Source organism: Vidua chalybeata, chromosome 6 (assembly GCF_026979565.1).
Source record: "Vidua chalybeata isolate OUT-0048 chromosome 6, bVidCha1 merged haplotype, whole genome shotgun sequence".
NCBI lineage: Eukaryota > Metazoa > Chordata > Aves > Passeriformes > Viduidae > Vidua > Vidua chalybeata.
In genome coordinates, this window is record NC_071535.1 from 38,773,822 (window position 1) to 38,793,083 (window position 19,262).

The 19,262-nt window shown below is 54.5% G+C and overlaps 2 protein-coding genes across 5 annotated transcripts in view; one reads left to right on the top strand and one right to left on the bottom strand.

The window, feature by feature from the left end:
- Nucleotides 1-598: 598 nt before the first annotated feature.
- Nucleotides 599-6,285, top strand: MDK (midkine). Of its 2 annotated transcripts, none has more exons than XM_053945766.1 (5): nucleotides 599-1,193; nucleotides 4,516-4,599; nucleotides 4,700-4,861; nucleotides 4,969-5,130; nucleotides 5,553-6,285. In XM_053945766.1, exons 1-5 carry the CDS (start codon nucleotides 893-895, stop codon nucleotides 5,576-5,578), a joined length of 735 nt encoding a protein of 244 aa, XP_053801741.1. In that variant the 5' UTR covers nucleotides 599-892; the 3' UTR covers nucleotides 5,579-6,285. The 2 variants fall into 2 exon arrangements, with proteins under 2 accessions (XP_053801741.1, XP_053801742.1); XM_053945767.1 differs by having other exon boundaries at nucleotides 1,143-1,193; nucleotides 4,520-4,599.
- Nucleotides 6,286-6,598: 313 nt separating this feature from the next.
- The window catches only part of CHRM4 (cholinergic receptor muscarinic 4), a 30,067-nt gene continuing 17,403 nt past the window's right edge, over nucleotides 6,599-19,262 (bottom strand). For 2 of the 3 annotated variants that reach the window (XM_053945582.1, XM_053945581.1), the window contains exon 2: nucleotides 6,599-9,590. In XM_053945582.1, the coding sequence (XP_053801557.1) occupies nucleotides 8,113-9,585 (1,473 nt within the window). In that variant the 5' untranslated portion in view covers nucleotides 9,586-9,590 and the 3' untranslated portion in view covers nucleotides 6,599-8,112. Of the gene's footprint in view, nucleotides 9,591-10,123; nucleotides 10,166-19,262 lie in introns of all 3 variants that reach the window. The other variant, XM_053945579.1, reaches the window with a different exon arrangement.

The following is a 19,262-nucleotide window of genomic DNA, read 5'->3' on the forward strand; positions in this document are numbered from 1 at the left end:
GTGTGTTCAGCAGGAAGGGGAGATGACATGCTCCTACATTTACCAGCTCTCCTCAAAACCTCTGCAGATATTTAGGAAACTGCTGGCAGACTGGCAGTTAAATGTGGCAATCTCTTGGAAAGTGATTCCTGGTTTCAAAGCAGCTCATAAAAAACAGCCCCACCCTGCAACCCCACCTGTAGCAGCCCTGCTCTCAGCAGACTTCTTCCAGGATAAGAGGTGGAGAAATGGCTCCACTCCCTACTAGAGCCCCATTTTTCTTGCATGACACTCTCCTTTCTGGCTGCTAACTCCAAAAGGGAATTGGCTTTGCTGCTGCCTTTCTCACCTCCCAAGAAAAGGTGGTGGATGGGGGAAAGGAGCAGTCACATCTGCAAGGTCCTTTTCATCCCCCACCAGCAGTCGGATACCACTGCTTGGCCCAAGGAGAAGGGCTGCAGCATGGCTGAGCTGGGGGCAGGCAGGCGCGTCACAAGGGATGGAACTGGGGAGATGCTTGGGACAGCATGTAAGTGATGTGCTGCTCTGGGTGCTGAGCAAGTACCCCTTTCCTGGCAACTTCGCACGAGGGGCAGAGCAAGCAAAGAAGGGTGAAAAGGCGAGAGATCATGAGAAAGGTTGGTCCATTGATGCCAGTGGCCTTGATGAAGGAGGCATCCACGGAGCTGGTGGAGACACAGGATGGTTCCCTCTACTTCACCGAGGCCCGGGGGTGCCCCCGCGGCCAGCTTCCATCGGAACTCAGAGCAGCAGCCCTCAGGGGAGACGCTGCCTCGCTTTTCGGCTGTGCACCCTTTTGCCACTCGTTGATGTTGGGGTGCATGGTCAGCTGAACCCGCACAGCTTCCCTGGTACCGCACCGCGGGTATTGGTTGGAGAGCACAGCAGGAAGATGAGAGAGGACAAGGGACAGGGGCCGTGCCCGGGCCCAGCTCACCCCCGGCCGAGGACGACGCCGCCGGCCCGCGCTGCTCCCGCCCCACCGGCCGAGGGGCCAGCCTGCCCCCGGGCCGCCCCTCCGCCGCCCTGCCTTTGTGCCTGCCGGGGGGCAGAGGAGGAGCTTGCGAAAAGTTTTGGGCTAAAAACCCACCTTTTTGCTGCCAGCCGAGCCCGACGTCAGGGGCCGCTGTGCGCCGCGCGGGGCTCCGCACGCGGCCGGCACACAAAGGCAGCAGCTCCGCTCCGCTCCGCAGGTGAGTGCGGCCCCCCGCCCACAGTTCTCGGGGTCGGGCCCCCACCGAGATGGGTGCCCCAGGTGAGGCGAGCGGCGACCGCCCATCATCTCCCCGAGGAGGCTGCATTATCCAGGCTGAGGTCTCCCCGGAGCGGGATGGGGCTTTGCCGGGATGGGGGATAGGCTCTGCCTGGGGAGGACCTAAAGAAAAGGGCGATTGGAGCCGGAGGACCGGGGGCGGTGCCCCCTCCCCCCGGTGCAGGATCGCCTGAGACGAGCCAGGGAAGAGCCTGGAGATGCAGAAGGATGGAGTTTGGTAGGGAGTCAGGGCTGCTGGAGAGCAGATGGGTTGAGGCAGTGGCCCAGTGTCCTACCCCCCATTCCTCTGGGGAAGCACCCCACACTGGTTCGGGGAGAATTCAGCTGGTGGAGATCTTCTGATCGGAGCCCGGGAAGCTGCCCCGGAGTGGGGCTCGACCACCGCCCGCCTCTCCGGAGGGCGAGGGAAAGGCTTTACGGGGCTCACGGCGCAGCATCTACCCTGAGGAGGGAGCAGAGGACAGAGGTGTGGAAGGGCGCTGCGTGCTCCCCTCTCTGCCCTCAGTGCAGGGGCAGAACCCTTTTCCCTTGGAGCACCTTCTCGTCCATGCGAGGGGAAGGTGAGGCCGCCTGCTGGAAAGCCCCACAGACCCCCGGCTTCCCTCAGCACCTCTAGGAAAGCCTCCTGGCCGTGCCAACGCCTTGGCTCACGGGCACATGCTCGGCGTCCCCTTTCCCGGCAGCAGGGAACCTCCTGCTGTCGCGGTGCTTGTCCTCCAGGCCACGGGCTTGCCGAGCACTGGGCTGGCTCCTCGAGTGCCGGGCTGCCTGCCCAGAGGCTGAGAAGCAGCTCAGCCCGCAGAAGGAGGACAGCAGTCCTGCGCCCACCACTGCCAGAGCCAGCTGCAATTTGAGCCGAGCAAAGCCGAGCCGAGAGGTCCCACTGCTGGAAAAGGGGCTGTGAGGGGGATGCCAGCCCAGCCGCTGCTCCATTCCCGGGAGCGCATGGGGACAGCATTGAGGGATCAGGAGCTGCGGAAGATGAGTGAGCCGCATTAGGAGAAGTCGGTGGCACTACCTGCCCCAGAATGGTGTACAGAGAGATGTCCAAGCTTTCCCATTGCAATAGTGGGTATTAGAGCTCTGCTTCAGCTTCACCAGGTGATTTTTCTTTTTAGAGCTTCAGCTTCACCAGGTGATTTTATTTTTCTTTTTAGAGCTAATCCTAGATCATAAAAACTCAGAGCAGCTAGAGGAGGGGGAAGAGAGAACAGGGACTGATGTTACGTGAGAGCCAGGCAGCATATGAGGAGCAGAGAAGCCAGGATCCTGCAGGGATGCAGGAGGAGTAGGGCTGTGCAGGCATGCCTGAAGAGTCAGCCCAGTCAGGAAGAACTCTTGTTTGCCTGGCTGTTTGGAAAACCAGTTGGGAAACTGCACTTCCTTTTCCTTATGAATGCTTTAGGATGAGCCATGACTGAAAGGTCCCTGCAGACCTTTGCCTGGGGAATGTGATATGCTGGGCTGAGCCTGGGAGCAAATTCAGGGGTCCCTGGGGCTGTAGCTGGTCATCCCCTCAGAGGGTATCCTTCTAGCATCCCTGTGTATACATGGACAGGGCCCCACTTGCACCCATGGCAAACAGAGGGAGTCTGTGCCTGGAGGTGAGGCAGGGGTGAGCACAGAGAACTAGGGCTGTCTGCCCTGGGGGCTTGAAGACCATGTCAGAAGGGCCTGAGCAGAAGGTGCTGGGCTGGGAGGTAGGTGCAAAGAGCACAGGGAAATGCTCTGCAGCAAAGGATGGGAGAATTTAGCAGAAGACCTGAAACCAGGGGGATGGTGTGAATAATGTGGATGTCAGAGGTGCTACCCCATAAGAGCCACTGCAGAAAGTGGGACAGCCATGTCTGTAAGTCAGCTCAGCTCCAGTCTTGTCATCTGTAACCAGCCCATCTTGGCTGAGCCCTTGTCCCCTTTGAAGGCAGATGGGTGGGAGCAGAGCTGAGCCATACTGTGCTTGGCAAGATGGCTCCCAGCCAGGCTAGGTGAGGGGGAAGGCAGATCTCACCCCCACGACTGTGCCCTTAGCCAGCCGGTCTGTGTAATTCCCTGTGACAGTTCAATGCAGAGTGAAGCTGGCAGCTTGGTGGCAGATGCATGAAAGGTGAGTGCACTGGAGCCTGAATAATGTGGGATGCTGCTCTCTCTGGCATGCTGCCTGGGGAGCCCAGGGGAGGGAACAAACACTGACCCCGGGCTCTTCCCTTCGTTGATGTCCCCTGGGGCCTGTGGTTCATCCTGTCCTCTACAGCCCAATTCTGTGAAGCCCATCACATAGTCAAGGCAGGTGCCATGTATTTTCTGGATGGCTGCTGCCACACAGATATGGGTGGCATCTTAAAAGGCTTTGGAGAAAATGGACAGGGTCTCCACATTTGAAACGCTGGCTCTGCATGCCTGTACTCCTGTTCCCACTGAGAGCAGGATCTGGGACCCCAGTGTTGGCAGCAACATCCCAGAGTCTCGTGGTGGCAGCCAGAGAGGAGCCATGGTTCAAGGCCATCTGGGCAGGGGGACAGGGCACAATCCCCAGAGCTGAACCTTTACATGTGTGCACCCTTGTCACAAACCTGCTCCCAGGTGCACACCTGCACACCCCCTGCATGCATGGGTGGTGGGGGCAGCAGGCTCCATCCCTCCAATGAGCTCCCACATTGTGGATGCTTTTTTTGGTGTTTAATCCGCTGATATAACTTTCAGACCTCTCATGGAAGCAGGTTTCTTTTCCTGGTCTTTTTTCCTTTTCCCTGGCATCCTCTGAACTGGAGTAAGGTAGTATGTGAGCTGTGTTCCCTGGCCCCAAGGCTCTTTGGTATGGGGCAGCAGCCTGCTGAGTCATGGATAAAGGATCCAAGAGAAATATGGGGGTAAGGGCTGGCAACTGTAGGACCTTCCCCAGATGCAGTGTGGGCTGTAGGGTTCCCCATGGAGAGGATTTTGACCATATACAGGGTAATGGGGGGGCTGCAGGGGTGGGAATTATCTGTCAGCCCTGCAGCTCCCTGGTAGGAGGCAGTTGTTGAGGTACACAATTAACCTTCCTGTTGCAATTAGTGAACATATTCTCCTGGGTGGCAACAAGCAGGGCACAGGGGTGTACACACACATGTAGGTGGGTGTATGCAATGGAGGCAGCTGCTGTCTTACTCCCACACAGGCTGCCCACAGCCCACCATGCCCCTCCTCAAAACCACATTGCACCCCAACCTCCAACCCACCTAACTCTCTCCTTCCTCCACAAGTCAGGATGCAGGTTCGGAGTCTCTTCCTCCTCCTGGCACTGATCCTGGTGGCTGCCACCACCGAGGCTGGCAAGAACAAGAAAGGTGAGGGGCAGCCTGGGGCAGAGGGCTAGTGGGGCAGGGGGCAGAGTGGGGCACGCTCCCCTGTCCCTGCAGAGAGCACCCACTCCACTTTTCTGCACAGAAAAGGCAAAGAAGGATGGCTCCAAGTGCGAGGACTGGCGCTGGGGACCCTGTGTTCCCAACAGTAAGGACTGTGGCCTAGGCTACCGCGAGGGAACTTGCAAAGATGAGAGTAAGAAGCTCAAGTGTAAGATCCCTTGCAACTGGAAAAAGCAATTTGGAGGTGGGTACATGGAGGCGGGGTGGTTAGGGACCACCGTGTGCTGGGTGACCGGGGCTAATGTCCCGCCAGGTCCTGGCTAGTTCTGATGCCTCTCCCCTCTCATCCAGCCGACTGCAAGTACAAGTTTGAGAGCTGGGGAGGCTGTAGTGCTCAGACAGGCCTGAAGACTCGCTCTGGCATCCTGAAGAAAGCCCTGTACAATGCCCAATGTGAAGAGACTGTCCATGTGACCAAGCCCTGCTCCTCCAAGATCAAGTCGAAGTCCAAAGGTCAGTTCCCACCACTCGTGTCCCCAGAAGGGTCCTGTTGCAACCCTGGCCAGGGGTTTTTCAGAGGTACCTTGGCCTGTTGGGGTTGGCTTTGCTGATAGTATAGGGGATTTCATAGGATGCTCTTTCCTTTGCACTGAGAAGTCCAGCTGCTGGCTAGGTGGGATGCAGGTGCTACTAGGAAAAATCCTGGTCCCCCTACAAACCATTGCCATCTTTGGTGGGATGGGGATTCCCTGCTCTCCTCACTAGGACTGGTGCAAAAGGTGGTTTGGCATGGCGGGAGGCTGCCTGCAGTGATGCAGCCACTGCACCATGCTCAGCCAGCCATGCTGGCTACTTTTCTACCACAGCAGTGTCTGGGGGACTGTGAGCTGCCAGCAGATGCACTAACTCTTGTCTCCTGTGCTTCTTGAATGCAGCAAAGAAGGGCAAGGGGAAGGACTAGAGCAGGAAACCAGCATCCTCATCGTGCCCTCAACATGGTGCCTACAGGACTGGATGTCCAGCTGCCGCTGGCCCACACGACAGTCTTCCTCCTCCTCTCCTTACTACTTTCCATGACCTCCTTTTTCACTGAGATGCCTTATTTTAATCATTAGTGTTGTAGAGAGCAAACCCACCTGTCCTGCAGGATAGGCTGCCTCCTTCCTTGCTGCCCCATGGGCACTACCAGTGCATCCTGCTCACCTCCTCTGGGCTGGTATTGGGGTTCACTGGGATATGCTCAGAGAGCTGGGATGGAGCACACATTTTTCCAACCTCCAGCACAAATGAATTGCCTTTAGCACATCCTTTTGCAAGCCCAGGAGCCTCCTTGCTCCTCCACCAGGTACTAGTGCCAGAGGGAAGGGCTGGGTGTTAAATGCCTGAGTAACCCCATCACTGAAGCTTCTCACTCAAGGACTGCTCTCACCTCAGGGGATTTATTTCAGCATCCCTTTGGCTGGGGCATGACTTACCTGCAGCAGTTGAGGAAAACACAGCAATCACCCTGAGAAGCAGCTGTGTCTCCTCTCTGTCACTTCCAACCATGTGTGTCCATGCTGGGGCTGCAGCCCCTCTACTTTTGCCATGTCAACACCAGTGCTGGGTGGGAGCTCTCCTTTTGGAATTTTTCTTTTTCTTTTCCAATAAAAATCTTTTTTAAAAAAGTATCAGAACTCCCCTGTTGTCCCTACAAGGTGCTGCTGTGCTGGAAACCCCAGCAAACCCCAGTTTTGCTGACCCCACTGGCACCAGCAGTGAAGTTACCTTGCAGCTGGCAGTGGTGACCTGGGTGCCACATGCACATGGTCCTGGACAAAGCACCAGATCTTACAGCCTCTTTGCAAGAATGCTTCAGGTTGCCCCTCCCTTACTCTTGGCAGAAGGGATGGGCTGCAGGAAATGTCACCAGTGGGTGACACTGGAAAGCAGGAAAAGAGCCACCCAAGTGATGACTCATTCATTCTTCACACCATGGACATTAGTTTCCTGGTCCAAGGTCTTTATTTGTCTTGGGGTGTGTTGGGCTGCAATTGTAACCATTTAAAAATACCCAGAAACCCACCAGGCATTTTGGGTACCCCTAAAGGCAGTAATGGAGGGGTTCCCATCTGCATTGGGGCAGTCTTTTTGCAGGTTGCACCCTGGCATGAGGACAGGAAGGACATATGGACACAGAGCTTGCCAGTGCTAGAGTGGCTCCATCCCATCCCTTGCCTGCACCTGGCTGCATCCACCAAGGCTCGCACCTGGCTTTGGAGGAGGTGGGGAGCAGCCCCAGGGTGCTCTGGGCTGCACACACTCTGGGCTGGGAGGAGGCTGAAGCCCGCATGCTGAGGGCTCTGCCGCAACACCCATGGCAGCATTACATCCATTTACAAAGCTCAGCAACCGGCTCCTTCGGCCTCCCTGGAGGACCCCCCTGCACGCAGGACAGGAGCAGGGATGGAGGCCAACGTCATCCTCTCCTGCCTCCAGAGCCATGCATCAGGCCTCCCACACCCACTGTGGGGAGAGTGGGAACCTGCTTGTGGCCCAGATGAGACACGGGGCACCTTGGCTACATTGCAGACCCTCTTCCCATCCTCTTCTGAGACCCCCAGGTCCCCCCTGTCCCTCCCAAGGACAGTTATTTTCACAGTCACTGCTGCCTACTACTCAGGTGCCCCATTCCCCCAGGGCTGTGGAGCGAAGTCCTGCACCACACCAGGGCTTTTCTTTGCAGTTTTAGTTTCCATCGTTGTCAGAGGCAACTGGATTTCACACTCCTCACCCAGGAGTGAAATGCTTGGTTTATCTGTCTGTCTTTCCAGCAAATTGCTGTCTGAGGGCAGAAAGGACATGAAGGGGAGAGCAGAGCCAGAGCACAGGGAAAAATTCTGCCCCAGGACCCTGGGTGAAGATGTCCGAGGGCACTCTCAAGGGAAAGGAAGCATCTTGCCACATCTGTTAGGGTCCAATCTTGATTGCCTTCACAGGGGACCTGGCTGGGCCAGCAGGACTCCCCATTAGCCTGCCTGAGCCAGCCTGGTCCAAAATGTCTAGCAAATGTTTGACCCTGGTTTCTTTTCATTTCTTGGGTAATAAACGCTTTATAGCCAATGGAAAGTATCCAGCATTTGCCCATCTGCATGCAGACAAGCTCTGATGCCTTGGAGATGGTCAGCTGGGGAAAAAGGTACATCCAGTCTTAGGAGAAACACTGATGCCATTTGGCCAATCTCAAGAGCATGGAGCTGGGAAGGGCTCCTGGTGACCACATCTCCTCTTGCCTCTGGCTTTCCCAGTGGCTCCCTGAGCTAGTCCCCAGGCCCAAGGTGACTGGAAGGACCTGCAGCTCAGAAATGCCTTGGATTTTTGTCAGCGTTGGATGAAGGGCATCCTCTGCAATCACTGTACAGTCTGCACTGTTGTGAGTGGGGAGCAGAAGAACCCCTGCTGGCAAAGGAAGCAAAAGGAAGGGTTTCCATAAGGTTATTGAAGTGGTCCCTGAGTTTATCTGGCTGTGCCAATGTTCCTGTACTGGCACATGAGAAGGTGCTTGAAGGTTTTCTTGAAAGTGGCATTGCAGAGGGCATAGCAGGCTGGGTTGATGGTGCTGTTGACATAGCAGAGCCAGTAGCCGATGGACCACACTGTTTCGGGCACACAGGTCTCACAGAAGGTGTTAATGAGGACCATCACATTGTAGGGTGTCCATGTGAGTATGAAGGCCAGCAAGATGGCAAATATGGTTCGGGTGACTTTCTTCTCTCGGGCAGCCATCTGGCGCTTCTTCCGTACTTGGCTCCTGGCGATGCTGGCAAACTTCCTGGCAACATTGACTGGGCGGCTGTTGGCCAGGGAGTTGTGGTTAGAGGCACCTGACTTAGCTGGGACAATCTCAATGGCAGTGACACATTCGGTCCCAGTCTGCTTGGTGACAATCTTAATCTTGGACCACTTGGAAGTTGGGTTCACCCGGGGGTTGGCTGGACTCTGTCCTTGCCCTGCTGGCAAGACTTCTGCTGTGGGCTTGTCTTTTGTGGTCTGGGTCATGCTGACGGTGCTGGACTCATTGGATGTCTCCTTCTCCTCCTGATGGCCAGTGGCCTCTGTCTGTGCAGATGGCTGGTCATCCACTTTCCCATTCCTCACCTCCTCCTTCACCTCCACGGCCCTCTTGGGAGAATTATTGTTGTTCTGTTTGACCATGGGGCCCTTGAGGAATCTGAGGGACTTGGCTTTCCTCTCTTTCCTGCTCTCAGGCTTGTGCCTCCTTACCCTGCTTCTGCTGGCCAGGGAGATGTGGATGTACAGCACTGTCATGATGACCACGGGCAGGTAAAAAGCAGCAATGGCTGTGCCAAATGTCACCGCGGGGTTGGAGAGGAACTGGATGTAGCATTCCCTCTCGGGGACTGTCCTCTTGCCCACAATGAACTGCCAGAACAAGATGGCAGGGGCCCAGAGAATGAAGGACAATATCCATGCGGCCGCGATCATTAGCCCTGCCATCTTGGTGGTCCTCCTGGCTGGGTACGTCAGGGGCTTGGTGACACAGAAGTATCGGTCAAAGCTGATGATGAGCAGGTTCATGACAGAGGCATTGCTCACCACATAGTCCAGAGCCAGCCACAGGTCACACACCACGGCCCCCAGTGGCCAGTAGCCTTTGATGATGTAGACCGTGTAGAGGTTCATGGAGAAGACCCCGATGATGAGGTCTGCACAGGCCAGGCTGAAGAGGAAATAGTTGTTGACAGTCTGGAGCTGGCGGTTCACCTTGATGGAGAGCATCACCAGGATGTTCCCCACCACGGTGACAAGACTGAGTGAGCCGGTGACAGTAGCAATGAAAACCAGCTCCACTGTCTTGTAGTTGGTGGGAGGCTGCACGGCCACCTCAGAGTGGTTGCCCAGGGTGAAATTGTCATAGGTCAGGTTGGCCATCTTTGCCTGCCAGGGCTGAGCAGAGAGGTTGTGCATGGGATCTGCAAGTAGAGCAAGGACAGAAAGGGAGAATATCAGACCTGCCAGACTGTCCTGGCAGCATTTCCTCAGTTTCCCAGGCCATCACTGCTGTTGGCTAGTGCTCAAAAATCTCCCGGCATTCCTGGACTTCTCTCTCCCACTCCAGGAGTCCGTTGGAGGCATTTTTTGCATCCTTATTTAGCAGTAGAGGAGACAAACGAGTTGCAAGGAGAGAAACAGGAATGGGGCTAGGACAGTCCCATGTCCAGGGTGTAATGGTCCCTTCTTTGCATATCCCAGTGGGAGCACAACCTCGTGTGGCCCAGAGAGGCACACAGGGAGGCCAAAAGGCTGGGGGAAAGAGGACTGCAAAGCCCAGGGGGGATGCACATACAGCGCTCACTGCCAGAACAGCACAGCATGAAACCAGTGCTCTGGCCCAGGACAAGAGCCGGTTTATGGTATGCCTCAGGCATGTCCCGCTGACCTCCCCAAAGCACTCCCCAAGAGGGGCCTAACCCACAAAACCCGTGCTGTGGTCCATTCAGCTCACCTGTGTCTCTCACAGCAAATAGCTCCTTCTGGAAGATGAAATCTGGGAGAAGGAAAGCAGCAAGTTACACCACAGCTTGCGTGCATCCCACAACATCTTACTGAGGGTACCAGCCTGTCCAGCAGAGGTGGCCCTGACCAAAGGGTGACACTGCTGAGATACAGATGCTGAAAAGCCAAGAAAGACTGAAGAGGGGTAGTTTGGCATGGCGCAGTGCACAGCGCAGCAGGCTCAGGGAAGGGAGGGAGCTGCACAAGTGCCATCAGTCAGTGATGCTGGGAACTGATGACTCCTTCCCCCAGTCCCACATCACAGTGCAGCTGCAGCCACCCGGGCCAGGAGATGTACACTGTGGTGTCAGACACCTCAGCATGATACATAGAATTATTTATGAAAAGTGATGAGAATTATGGAGACAATTACTGCCTTCATCCAAACCAAGATGCCTGTGGTTAATCACCCAAGGTAAGAGTAGAATGGACCTTAAAAAAAAATCAATAGATGAGAAGTGCTGTACTAAGATGAAAGGGAATTTCCTGGAAAGCAAAGGAAAAGCAAAGGCACTGAGGGAGTTGGATTGGACAGAAGAGCTTCCCATTGAACCTGCCTCTCCCACACCATCCAGACCTCCAAAACATGCTGGGCCTTCACCAGCCTCACCCTGGCCTCTGGGGGCATCCCAACCCTGCCAGACCATCAAGGGCAGCCCCTCCATCAGCTCTTCCTGGTGCCCAGGGCAGGGGTTCAGCCCCAAGGGAGCTGCTGCCAGGAAACCAGCAGTAGCCAGCGAGTGTCCCCACAGCTCAGCACAGTGTGTCTCTGGCTTGGGTGATGGCTCCAAATACCTGGGACTCCCAAAGCTGATTTTGCTGTATGTATAAATGTGCCATTAACAAGCACCTCTTCCGAGGAAGGTCTGGCAGGTTTTGAGATCAGTTTGTCTATTTTAAGTGTCTGAAAAGAAATGCCCTTGTCTTTCATTTGTGGTGAGGGTAGGAGATGTCTGCCATCAGCAAATAGCCAAGTTTTTAATATAAGCACTTTCTAAAGAGATACAGGTGTAATTTAAATGGAAATGTGGCTGCTGAGATGCTAAAGCCAGGGTCTGATGTAGCCATTTAGGCAGCTTCTGCATTGGCAAGGATACAACTGTGATAGTGGTGGAGCTCCTCTTATAGGTGCAAGGAAAAGTGGGTGAGGGACAAAGAAATAACTCTCTATCATTATCCTTTAACCATGTCTGTGAAAACAAAAGGCTTTTAAAAGAAAGCAGTGCCCTTTGGTAGATGCTACATGCCAGATACGGATGGGGTGAGAAAGCCTGGTAGCATTGCCCAGGCTTGGAGCTTTGCACCCATCTCCAAGCACAAGGGATGCATCAAGGGAGAGGGAAAAAGGTTTCTGCTGCCATCCTTCCTGGGCACCCAGCCAGGGATGTGAGAAGAGGTGATAAGTGTATTAAATGGCTTAGAAATATATAATCATGGCAGTTTGGGGGTTGGTTTCAGTACAATTGAAATGAGTTTTAATTTCTTCACTTTGGTGATATGGGAAGATTTAACTGTCATTCTTGTAACAGCTAATCAAACTGATCAGACAAGCTAGCAATCATGCAGACAACTACCCCAGCTCTTCCAAGAAGAATTTGAAAGTCTTGAAAAGAAACCTTTCCATCGTCTCTGCTAAAATGTGGGTTTCAGTTTTCTCACTTTTGTTCATGAACTGGCATCCTCTTCTAGGCGTGTCTAATTAATTATCAGCCTTGACAGAGGCTTGTGTTCTTAGTTACCCAAAGTAAGAAAAGTCCATCTCAACCCCAAACTGTTCTGTACGTGTCCCAAGACCGGGAGAAAAGGCTGCGGCAGCCCCACACGCAAGCCTTTGGATGCCACCCAGAGGTCATGCTGCAAACTGGTGTCAGGAGGCAGAGGCAACTGCCGTCTCAGGGTACAGGACTTAAACACTGTGAAAATAAGCCTTCATCTAATAGCAAAAAATAAAGCAATCCCCTGTTTGAGGGAAGGAGGAGGACTGAAAATGCTTAAAGATGTGAAGATAACATACAACACAGACAGAGCAACACGTGTGAGCTGGCAGCTGTGTACACTGCTCACCCTTGCCTCAGATCCCCCTGGCTATTCTCTGCCACACCCCAGCCCACCAGGCATCCCTTCTTTCCCCATCTTCTACTCTCCATTCCCCTGTCTCTCTCTTCTGCCCCTGACACCCTGTCTGAGCTCACTGGGACTGCTCAGCACTGCCCTTGCCTTCCTGAGCAGAGGAAGCAACTCAGTCTGAAGCTGGGAGAAGGCCAAGGACACTACAAATTTGGTAGGTCTGTGTAGCTGACCAAGCCATGCATCATAACTGAATGGGCACTAGGGATAGATCTCTGCCTTTGAGATGGAGAACATCCAGGCTGTGTGGGAAGGGCCTGGGTGAGGCATAGCCCTCAGGCAGTCACAAACCTCTGTCTGCATCCTCATCATGTGTCCAAAGATGGAGAGAGCGCACAGGAGAGCTGTGGAGCTGCACCAAACTCAGCAGTGTGACACCATCTCCACCCTCATGCCAGCCACAATGCTGTGACACCAAGACACCAGACACCAAGGGACCTCTCCAGGACTTGGTGTCTCTCCACTAAATGCCTTCCCTATGTACTCCAGTGCCCAATGCTTGCTCCCTGCACCTGCAGGAGTGCATTTCTTCTCTCTCTCCCCTCACAGCCCCCATCCTACATCACACTCTCTATCTCCATTCCCTTTTGCACCCTACTTTCATGATGACACCACAGACATGGAGGAGACATAGCCTTGACAAAGCTGAGAGAACACTTTAGAAGGGCTCCTAGGGCTGATACCCTTACCTGTGACACCAATTGGCTTTTCAGCCTGCACACAACCATTCTTTCTCAGTGGGTGCTCTCCCACACCTGCTTGCACCCACCAGATACAGCAAATTCCCTCAAACTTCTGGCAGTGATTTACAGCTGGTTTTGTCCACTCCATTAAAGTTATTGGGAGACTCCAACTCTTTACTGATAGCATCCTCCAATCCAAGTGTTTCTGTGGCTGCTGCAATGGCCACCAATCGTGTCATCAAGGGAAATACCTTTCCCTTCCCACACAGCCACAGATCCAAACAGAGAAAATTGTGATTTGGGTGGGGTCCAACTACTGCGGGCAGTGGGCACAGCAGGGTCTCCACTGCGGCCGGCAATCATGGGTGTGACCACTCTTGTGTGAGGATTCAACTCCAGAGCAAGAGCAAAGCTCTGTCGCAGGGTGACACCCGAGACCACAGCAGAAAACTCCTGCTATTTCCTTGCTGCACCTCATGTGCCTTACCAGCAAGCCTTTCCAGCCCATCAGCTCCTACAAACTGCCTAGCAGCCTCTTGCCAGGTAGGAGAGGAGAAAGCCCTGTCATGGACTGCTGGTGACCATCCTGTACCCAAGAATCTGCAATAGCTGGAGGCTGGTGTTCCATCGGCTGCAGTTCGTGACTGAGCACCTGCTGAGCACTCAGCTCACGTGGCATGGAGGGTTTAGCTCCCTCCCGCCCCTGCTGCTCCTTATGTGGAAGGAGCTGGCCGCCCTCTGCACCAGCACAGCAAAGGCTATGGGAGAGGTTGGCATTTACACACACCCGTGTGATGGTGGCACCTCAAGCTGCGGGAAGGGCTCCTGGAGCAAGCAGCCCTCCTGCCCCAATGTTCTCCTCTTCTCTCTATACTGCACAGCCTCCTTCTGCTCCACAGCCCCTGTCCCACATGTCATCACCAGCCATCTCCTTTCCTGTTTTGACACTGCCCCATCCCAGCATCATCCTCACGGCTGGGGATACCCAGGGAGCAGGTGCAAGTGGGGGCAAAGCCACGGCTAGTCCACATGTGGTTGAAGTGACATTCTGCCTCTGGGAACGAGCACAGCTCTGCAGGGAACCCCATCATAAAGCAAGCCCCACACTCACATACCAGTCTGGGGAGGAAGATGTTCACAGGGGAACGAGAGGAATCAGAGAAAGCTGTGCTTTAGCAGACACCTATGAGCATGAGCTGCTCCCAGAGGAAATGGGCTTTAGCCGTGCATGGGTTTGGAGCAACAGCACAACTGAAAGTGATCTTGAGCCCAGGGACAGGGTGGAGGGGCTGTGGCTGTCACCTCCTGGCTGAATGGATCCTGTGGGGCTCTGGGTGCTGCCTGTCTCCAGGAGGGAGGGAAGGTGGCCCCCTCCACCACAAGCACATTCCAGGAGAAGGCACACATCACCTCCTGCTCTGCCTGGGTGCCAAAGGCTGGGCCTGGGCACATCACCTTTGATGTCCCATTTGGAAAGAGCCAGGCCAGCCCTACTGTCTTGGCCTTCCTAAAAGTGCAGAGAGGGTAAAATCCCTGACGGGATTGATCCTGTCAGGTCAAACTGCTGATGTGATGTGGGGCTGGGCAGTTTGTGCAGCCACGACCACAAGGAGGAGAGGAGAGAGAAAAAAAAGAGAAGGAGACACTAGACATTCATGGCTCATGCTCACAAAGGGAAGGTATACTTTGGGTAGGGTGGCAGTTTGTGGCGCTAATTGCGTTATCTAATAGCTGTTGATTAGTTCCTGAATCGTAGCACCATTTTACAACTAGTGAAGGGTTGTTCTGGTTGACAGATTCACACCCCTCAGAGTGTGAAAACAGAATTCCTAGATACTGGGAACAGGCACCTTAGAAATACAACATACGAGAGAAGACAGAGGGCAGGCCCCGTGTCTGGCAGGGGGAGGGTTGGTGTTGGTCTGCTTCTGTGCCTCTGCACTGGAATGATGAAGGCAATAAACAACCAGAAAAACAGAAAGGAGATGAGGGGCCAGCAGGATCTGTTGCGTTAAAATGGCAGAGCTCCCCCTGCCCTCCAAGCTCCAGCTGGTGGCTGTGCTTTCACCCCTCTGGTCAATGGATCCCTGAAGTCTTTATCCTGCTCCAGAGGAGATCTGAGCCATTGTGGAACAGGAATTGTTTTGTCAGTAACATATGGGGTGGTTCTGGGCATTTGGTTTTTCCATTGAATAATTTATTCTTCTTTCTGCCTCTGCTATTCAACTGGTCCTCGTGAGGCAAAGCAATTTCCTCCATCCCGCAAGTTAAGAACCTCTGATAGGTTTTCCTGGAGCCACTGGAGAAGCAGTAAGCTCAGTGGCACAGGAGCAGCCAGCTTTCAGGGGAAGGCGAGGGGGCTAGGGAACCCCCCTGTGCCTGACATGTGTTTGCGCATCAGGTTTGTAAAATTTGCTGTGTCCAGGGCCAGAAGGGAGTGTTGCAGTTGGGTAAGCCCATCACCCCCCCAAGCAAGCCAGGAGCCTCCCTGCCTTTGCTGCTGCCTGGAACTATGTGGTTAATGCTGGCTGTCAGAGTGAAGCCGAGGCGCCGCACCCAAGGTGGCTTGCACCTGGCTGTGGGAAGTGCTCACCGGTGGAGCCTGGGCTGTTGAGCTGCTCCTGCAGGTAGAGCCCAGCCCAGCAGGCTCACCAGCATCCCACAGCAGCCAGAGCTGCACCCCCTGCCCAGACTTGCCTGTACTAGCCTGTGCCCCCAGCACTTGTCTGTATCCCTAATGTGCCCTTTGCAGGTTGTAAGAGGCCGCATGCCATTTATCCACAGCATCACCAGACAAGAAGCAAGACAGCGAGAAAGTGTTTTTTAAAAAGTAATTAAAAGGTCACTGCTATAAATAGCCTACCATCACACTGGTCACTCTGACAGTTAATTAACCTCCTGTCACCCAATTATTAGGCCAAATAAATAACCTATCAGTGGAACACTACTAGCAAGTGTGCATGGCAAATGCCACGCAAGCCAAAGTCCAGCCTTACCCTGCTGAGCCCAGTCTGCAGTTCCCAGGCACTGGCGACTCCCCAGCAGCTCCCACGCCTGCGCTGGCTCCGACGGTAGCATCCCGAGGGGAGAAGGCCCACCACGGCGGCGTCACAGCGGGACAAGGGGGACACAGTGCCCTCCCTCCAGTGCCCTCTGCCTCAGCCACCCCAGGGCTGCAGCTCCCTGCTGGTGGCAGAGCTCAGGTCATGTCACTGAGCTAGGAAGGTGCTGGGTTTCCAGCTGAGCCTGGGCTGGAGCCACACTTCTCCCCTCCCATCCACTGCATTAATGCTTTCTGCCTCAGAGAGATGCTCATGTTCTTTTATATGCCTGGGCTGAAGCTTTAACAGAACCCAGCTGTTTCAAGGCAGCACAGCAGAAATAACCCTGCTGCAGCTACAGGTCCCACTGCTGGGAAGGGCTCTGGGACCAGCCAGCAGAGAGGAAGGAGAGTGAGACAGGATTGCAGCAACAAGTGACTGCCTGGATTAGCTGGGCTCTTCCCAGGGAGCGGTTAGTGGCTGGGACCTGGTTAGAGGCCTGAGGGAGAGACAATGGTGGAGGAGGGACTGAGAGCTAGAGGGGCAAGTGCTGCAACACCTAAGACCTGTTTGCTTAGAAGAGCAACTCCTCCTGCCTCAGGGACAGGCCTTGCCTGGGGATGGCAAGGGGGAAGGACTTGGCTCTTTTTGGGAAGTCAGCTGTAGGGAAGCCCCCTCACCCTGCCACAGCCCCCACAGCCACAGGTGCCTGTGCCAGGTCCCTACCATCCACATGGGGGATCTGCCCCCCAGGCCTGTCCCAGGTGCCAGGGCTGGTGCTGAATAAGGCAGGGGCTGGCCCCATGCAGAGACCTGCAGCACCCTGCACTCACCCTCTTTGTCCCCACAGTCCCATGAACTGTAGGTGGAGATGCAGCTTGGGCAGTCAGAGATGCAGTGCCGCTCTGGAAGAGGGAACATGTTTCTCTGTAACTCAGCCCAGAGCTGAGACACCGCGGGGAGCAAACAGTAAGGTTCTCATCTGAAATTTTAAAGACCTGACAATGGAAACAAGAGTCCCTTGCCCCACGGAGCTGTGTGAAGCTCTACAGGACTTTGAGAGGACAAATGAGCCAGCTGAGCAATGGATGAGAGAAAAGAGCTGATGCCCTGAGCCAAGGGCAGAAAATCAGGCAGGAGCAAGAACCCTGCTGGATGGATGTGCGTGTGAGAGCCCTAGTCCTGGGGGCAGATAGCAGATGGGAATCTTTGGGGTGCTAATGAAAAAGGAAACTGAAAATACTAGACCCCATTTGGCACAAGACCCGCCAGAGGATTTGGAGTTTTTGCCTGAGCAAAAGGATAGAGTGAAGAAGAGGAGCTGTGGCAGAAGGTGGGCAAGAGAACCTAGGGCATGGACAGGCAGAACGGAACATGTGGGGGTCAGGGTGCCAGGGGAGGAGAGCAGGTAGGAAATCCCTACAACAGAGAAGGGGAGGGATGGAGAGGAAAGAGGTGGGAATAGTCTCAGTCTGCCAGGGAGACATTACTTATCTCCTCTACAGAAAAGTCTTAAGAAAATCTTCTGAGAAGGAGAGACCTCACACAGAGACATTGACTGCAAACCTCTCCCTGCTGCCTTTTCTGGAGGCTCCCACCAGCTCCTTGCTGGGCAGAGTGGGAGCCGTGCTGGAGCTGGAAACTTCTGTGGGCTGCAGCTCTCTAGCTCAGGCAGCCCAGCTCTGCCTGGATTCACCTGTCTCACTGCAGGATGGTGATCCCCAGCCTGTCATGCTGGTACTGAATGAGGCAGGGGCTGGCCCCCATGCAGAGACCTGCAGCACTCTACACTCACCCTTTTTGCCCCCCAAGGGCCCCATGAGCCGTAGGGTGGGGATGCAGCTCAGACAGTCAGGGATGCAGTGCTGTTCACCCCACCCTAATGCTTCAGGCAGCACCCCAAGCACAGGGCAGGGGTTTTAGTAACTTCATTGACAGGGACTGCACATAGTAGCAGAGGGTTTTATGAGTTGAGCATCACTTATGGGCCTTGATGAGTTACCTGAGCTCTGCAAGAAGCACAGAGACCACCATGCTAGACACTGCTCCTAAGTGCTGCAGAAGGCCTGGCCCAAGGCCAGGTAATTCATGCCTGTTTTCAGGCAAGGGCAGATGTCAGAAGGGTTTCATTGCTCTCCACTCCTCTCTGTACACATGTATGCACTTTTTTGGCCTTATCTGGGACTGCACATGATGTAACTGTCAGCAGAGGAGGGATCCAAACTACCCCAGAGGCACTAGAGATGGCGAGATGCTGGGTACTCTCTTTCCCATCTCAGTCATGCAAAGATCCCTCAAGGACCTTCATCCCTCTTCAGCAGAGCCAGCCTGCCGCACTGCCTCGGACTTGGGAGCTGACACCGACACTGGGAGGGTCTGCAAGTGAGGGGTCAGTGAAGCACAGACCCATGGAGGCCTCTGGAGAGCTGCTCTGTGACCTGGAGCGGATGCAGGGGCCTGGGACATGGTGTTTGTAGACTCATGTTTTCAGACCTCAGTGTTGCACAATTGCAGCTGAGTTTCCCAGAGACAAGTCAATCTAATTCTGCTTAAAGAGGCTGAAGACATTAACCCCTTAACTGGCCAATGCAACCAAATTCACCAGGAGCCTTAATCTTGCTGATGACATTTCACTTCCAGACAATTCCAGCTGAGGCTCCTGGTGTCAGCCTCCACTGCCTCCTCTGCCAAGCTGCAAGGTGCTATACAATATGTTAGATATAAAAGCAGTTGTAGTACCAGAGAGGCTGCTTCTCTGCCTGGCTTTCTTGGCTGGAGGAACACAGCCACCCTCAATAGCTCAGTAACATGCCGATAGCTCAGGCCAAGCTGCTGAGCTCAAGGAGCTCCATGGTTTGCACTGAGTTCTGCCTTTAAATGACAAAATTCCTAGCTGCTGCTCCTCCTTCACCAACTGACCTGGGGCTCTTGAAGACAAGTACACAGCCCTGTGCTTCCCCATTCCCTCTCCAGCTCTCTCTGAGTCACTGGAACAGGTGGGAGAGGTTCCTCTGCAGTCGCACACCTCAACCTGCCTAACGCTGGGGCAGGAGGTGGGAAGGGAGCAGGGCATCTCTGCCACTGCCTCATGCACCGAGTGGGAATGGGGCACACATTGCACAGGACATAAAGGCGTGATGGGGACAGGGTCACAGCAATGCAGAAGAGCCACTGTTCCTCACACAGCTCTGATTTGCAGGACCTCTAGCAGCAGTTTCGTGGATTGTCCAAGGGACAA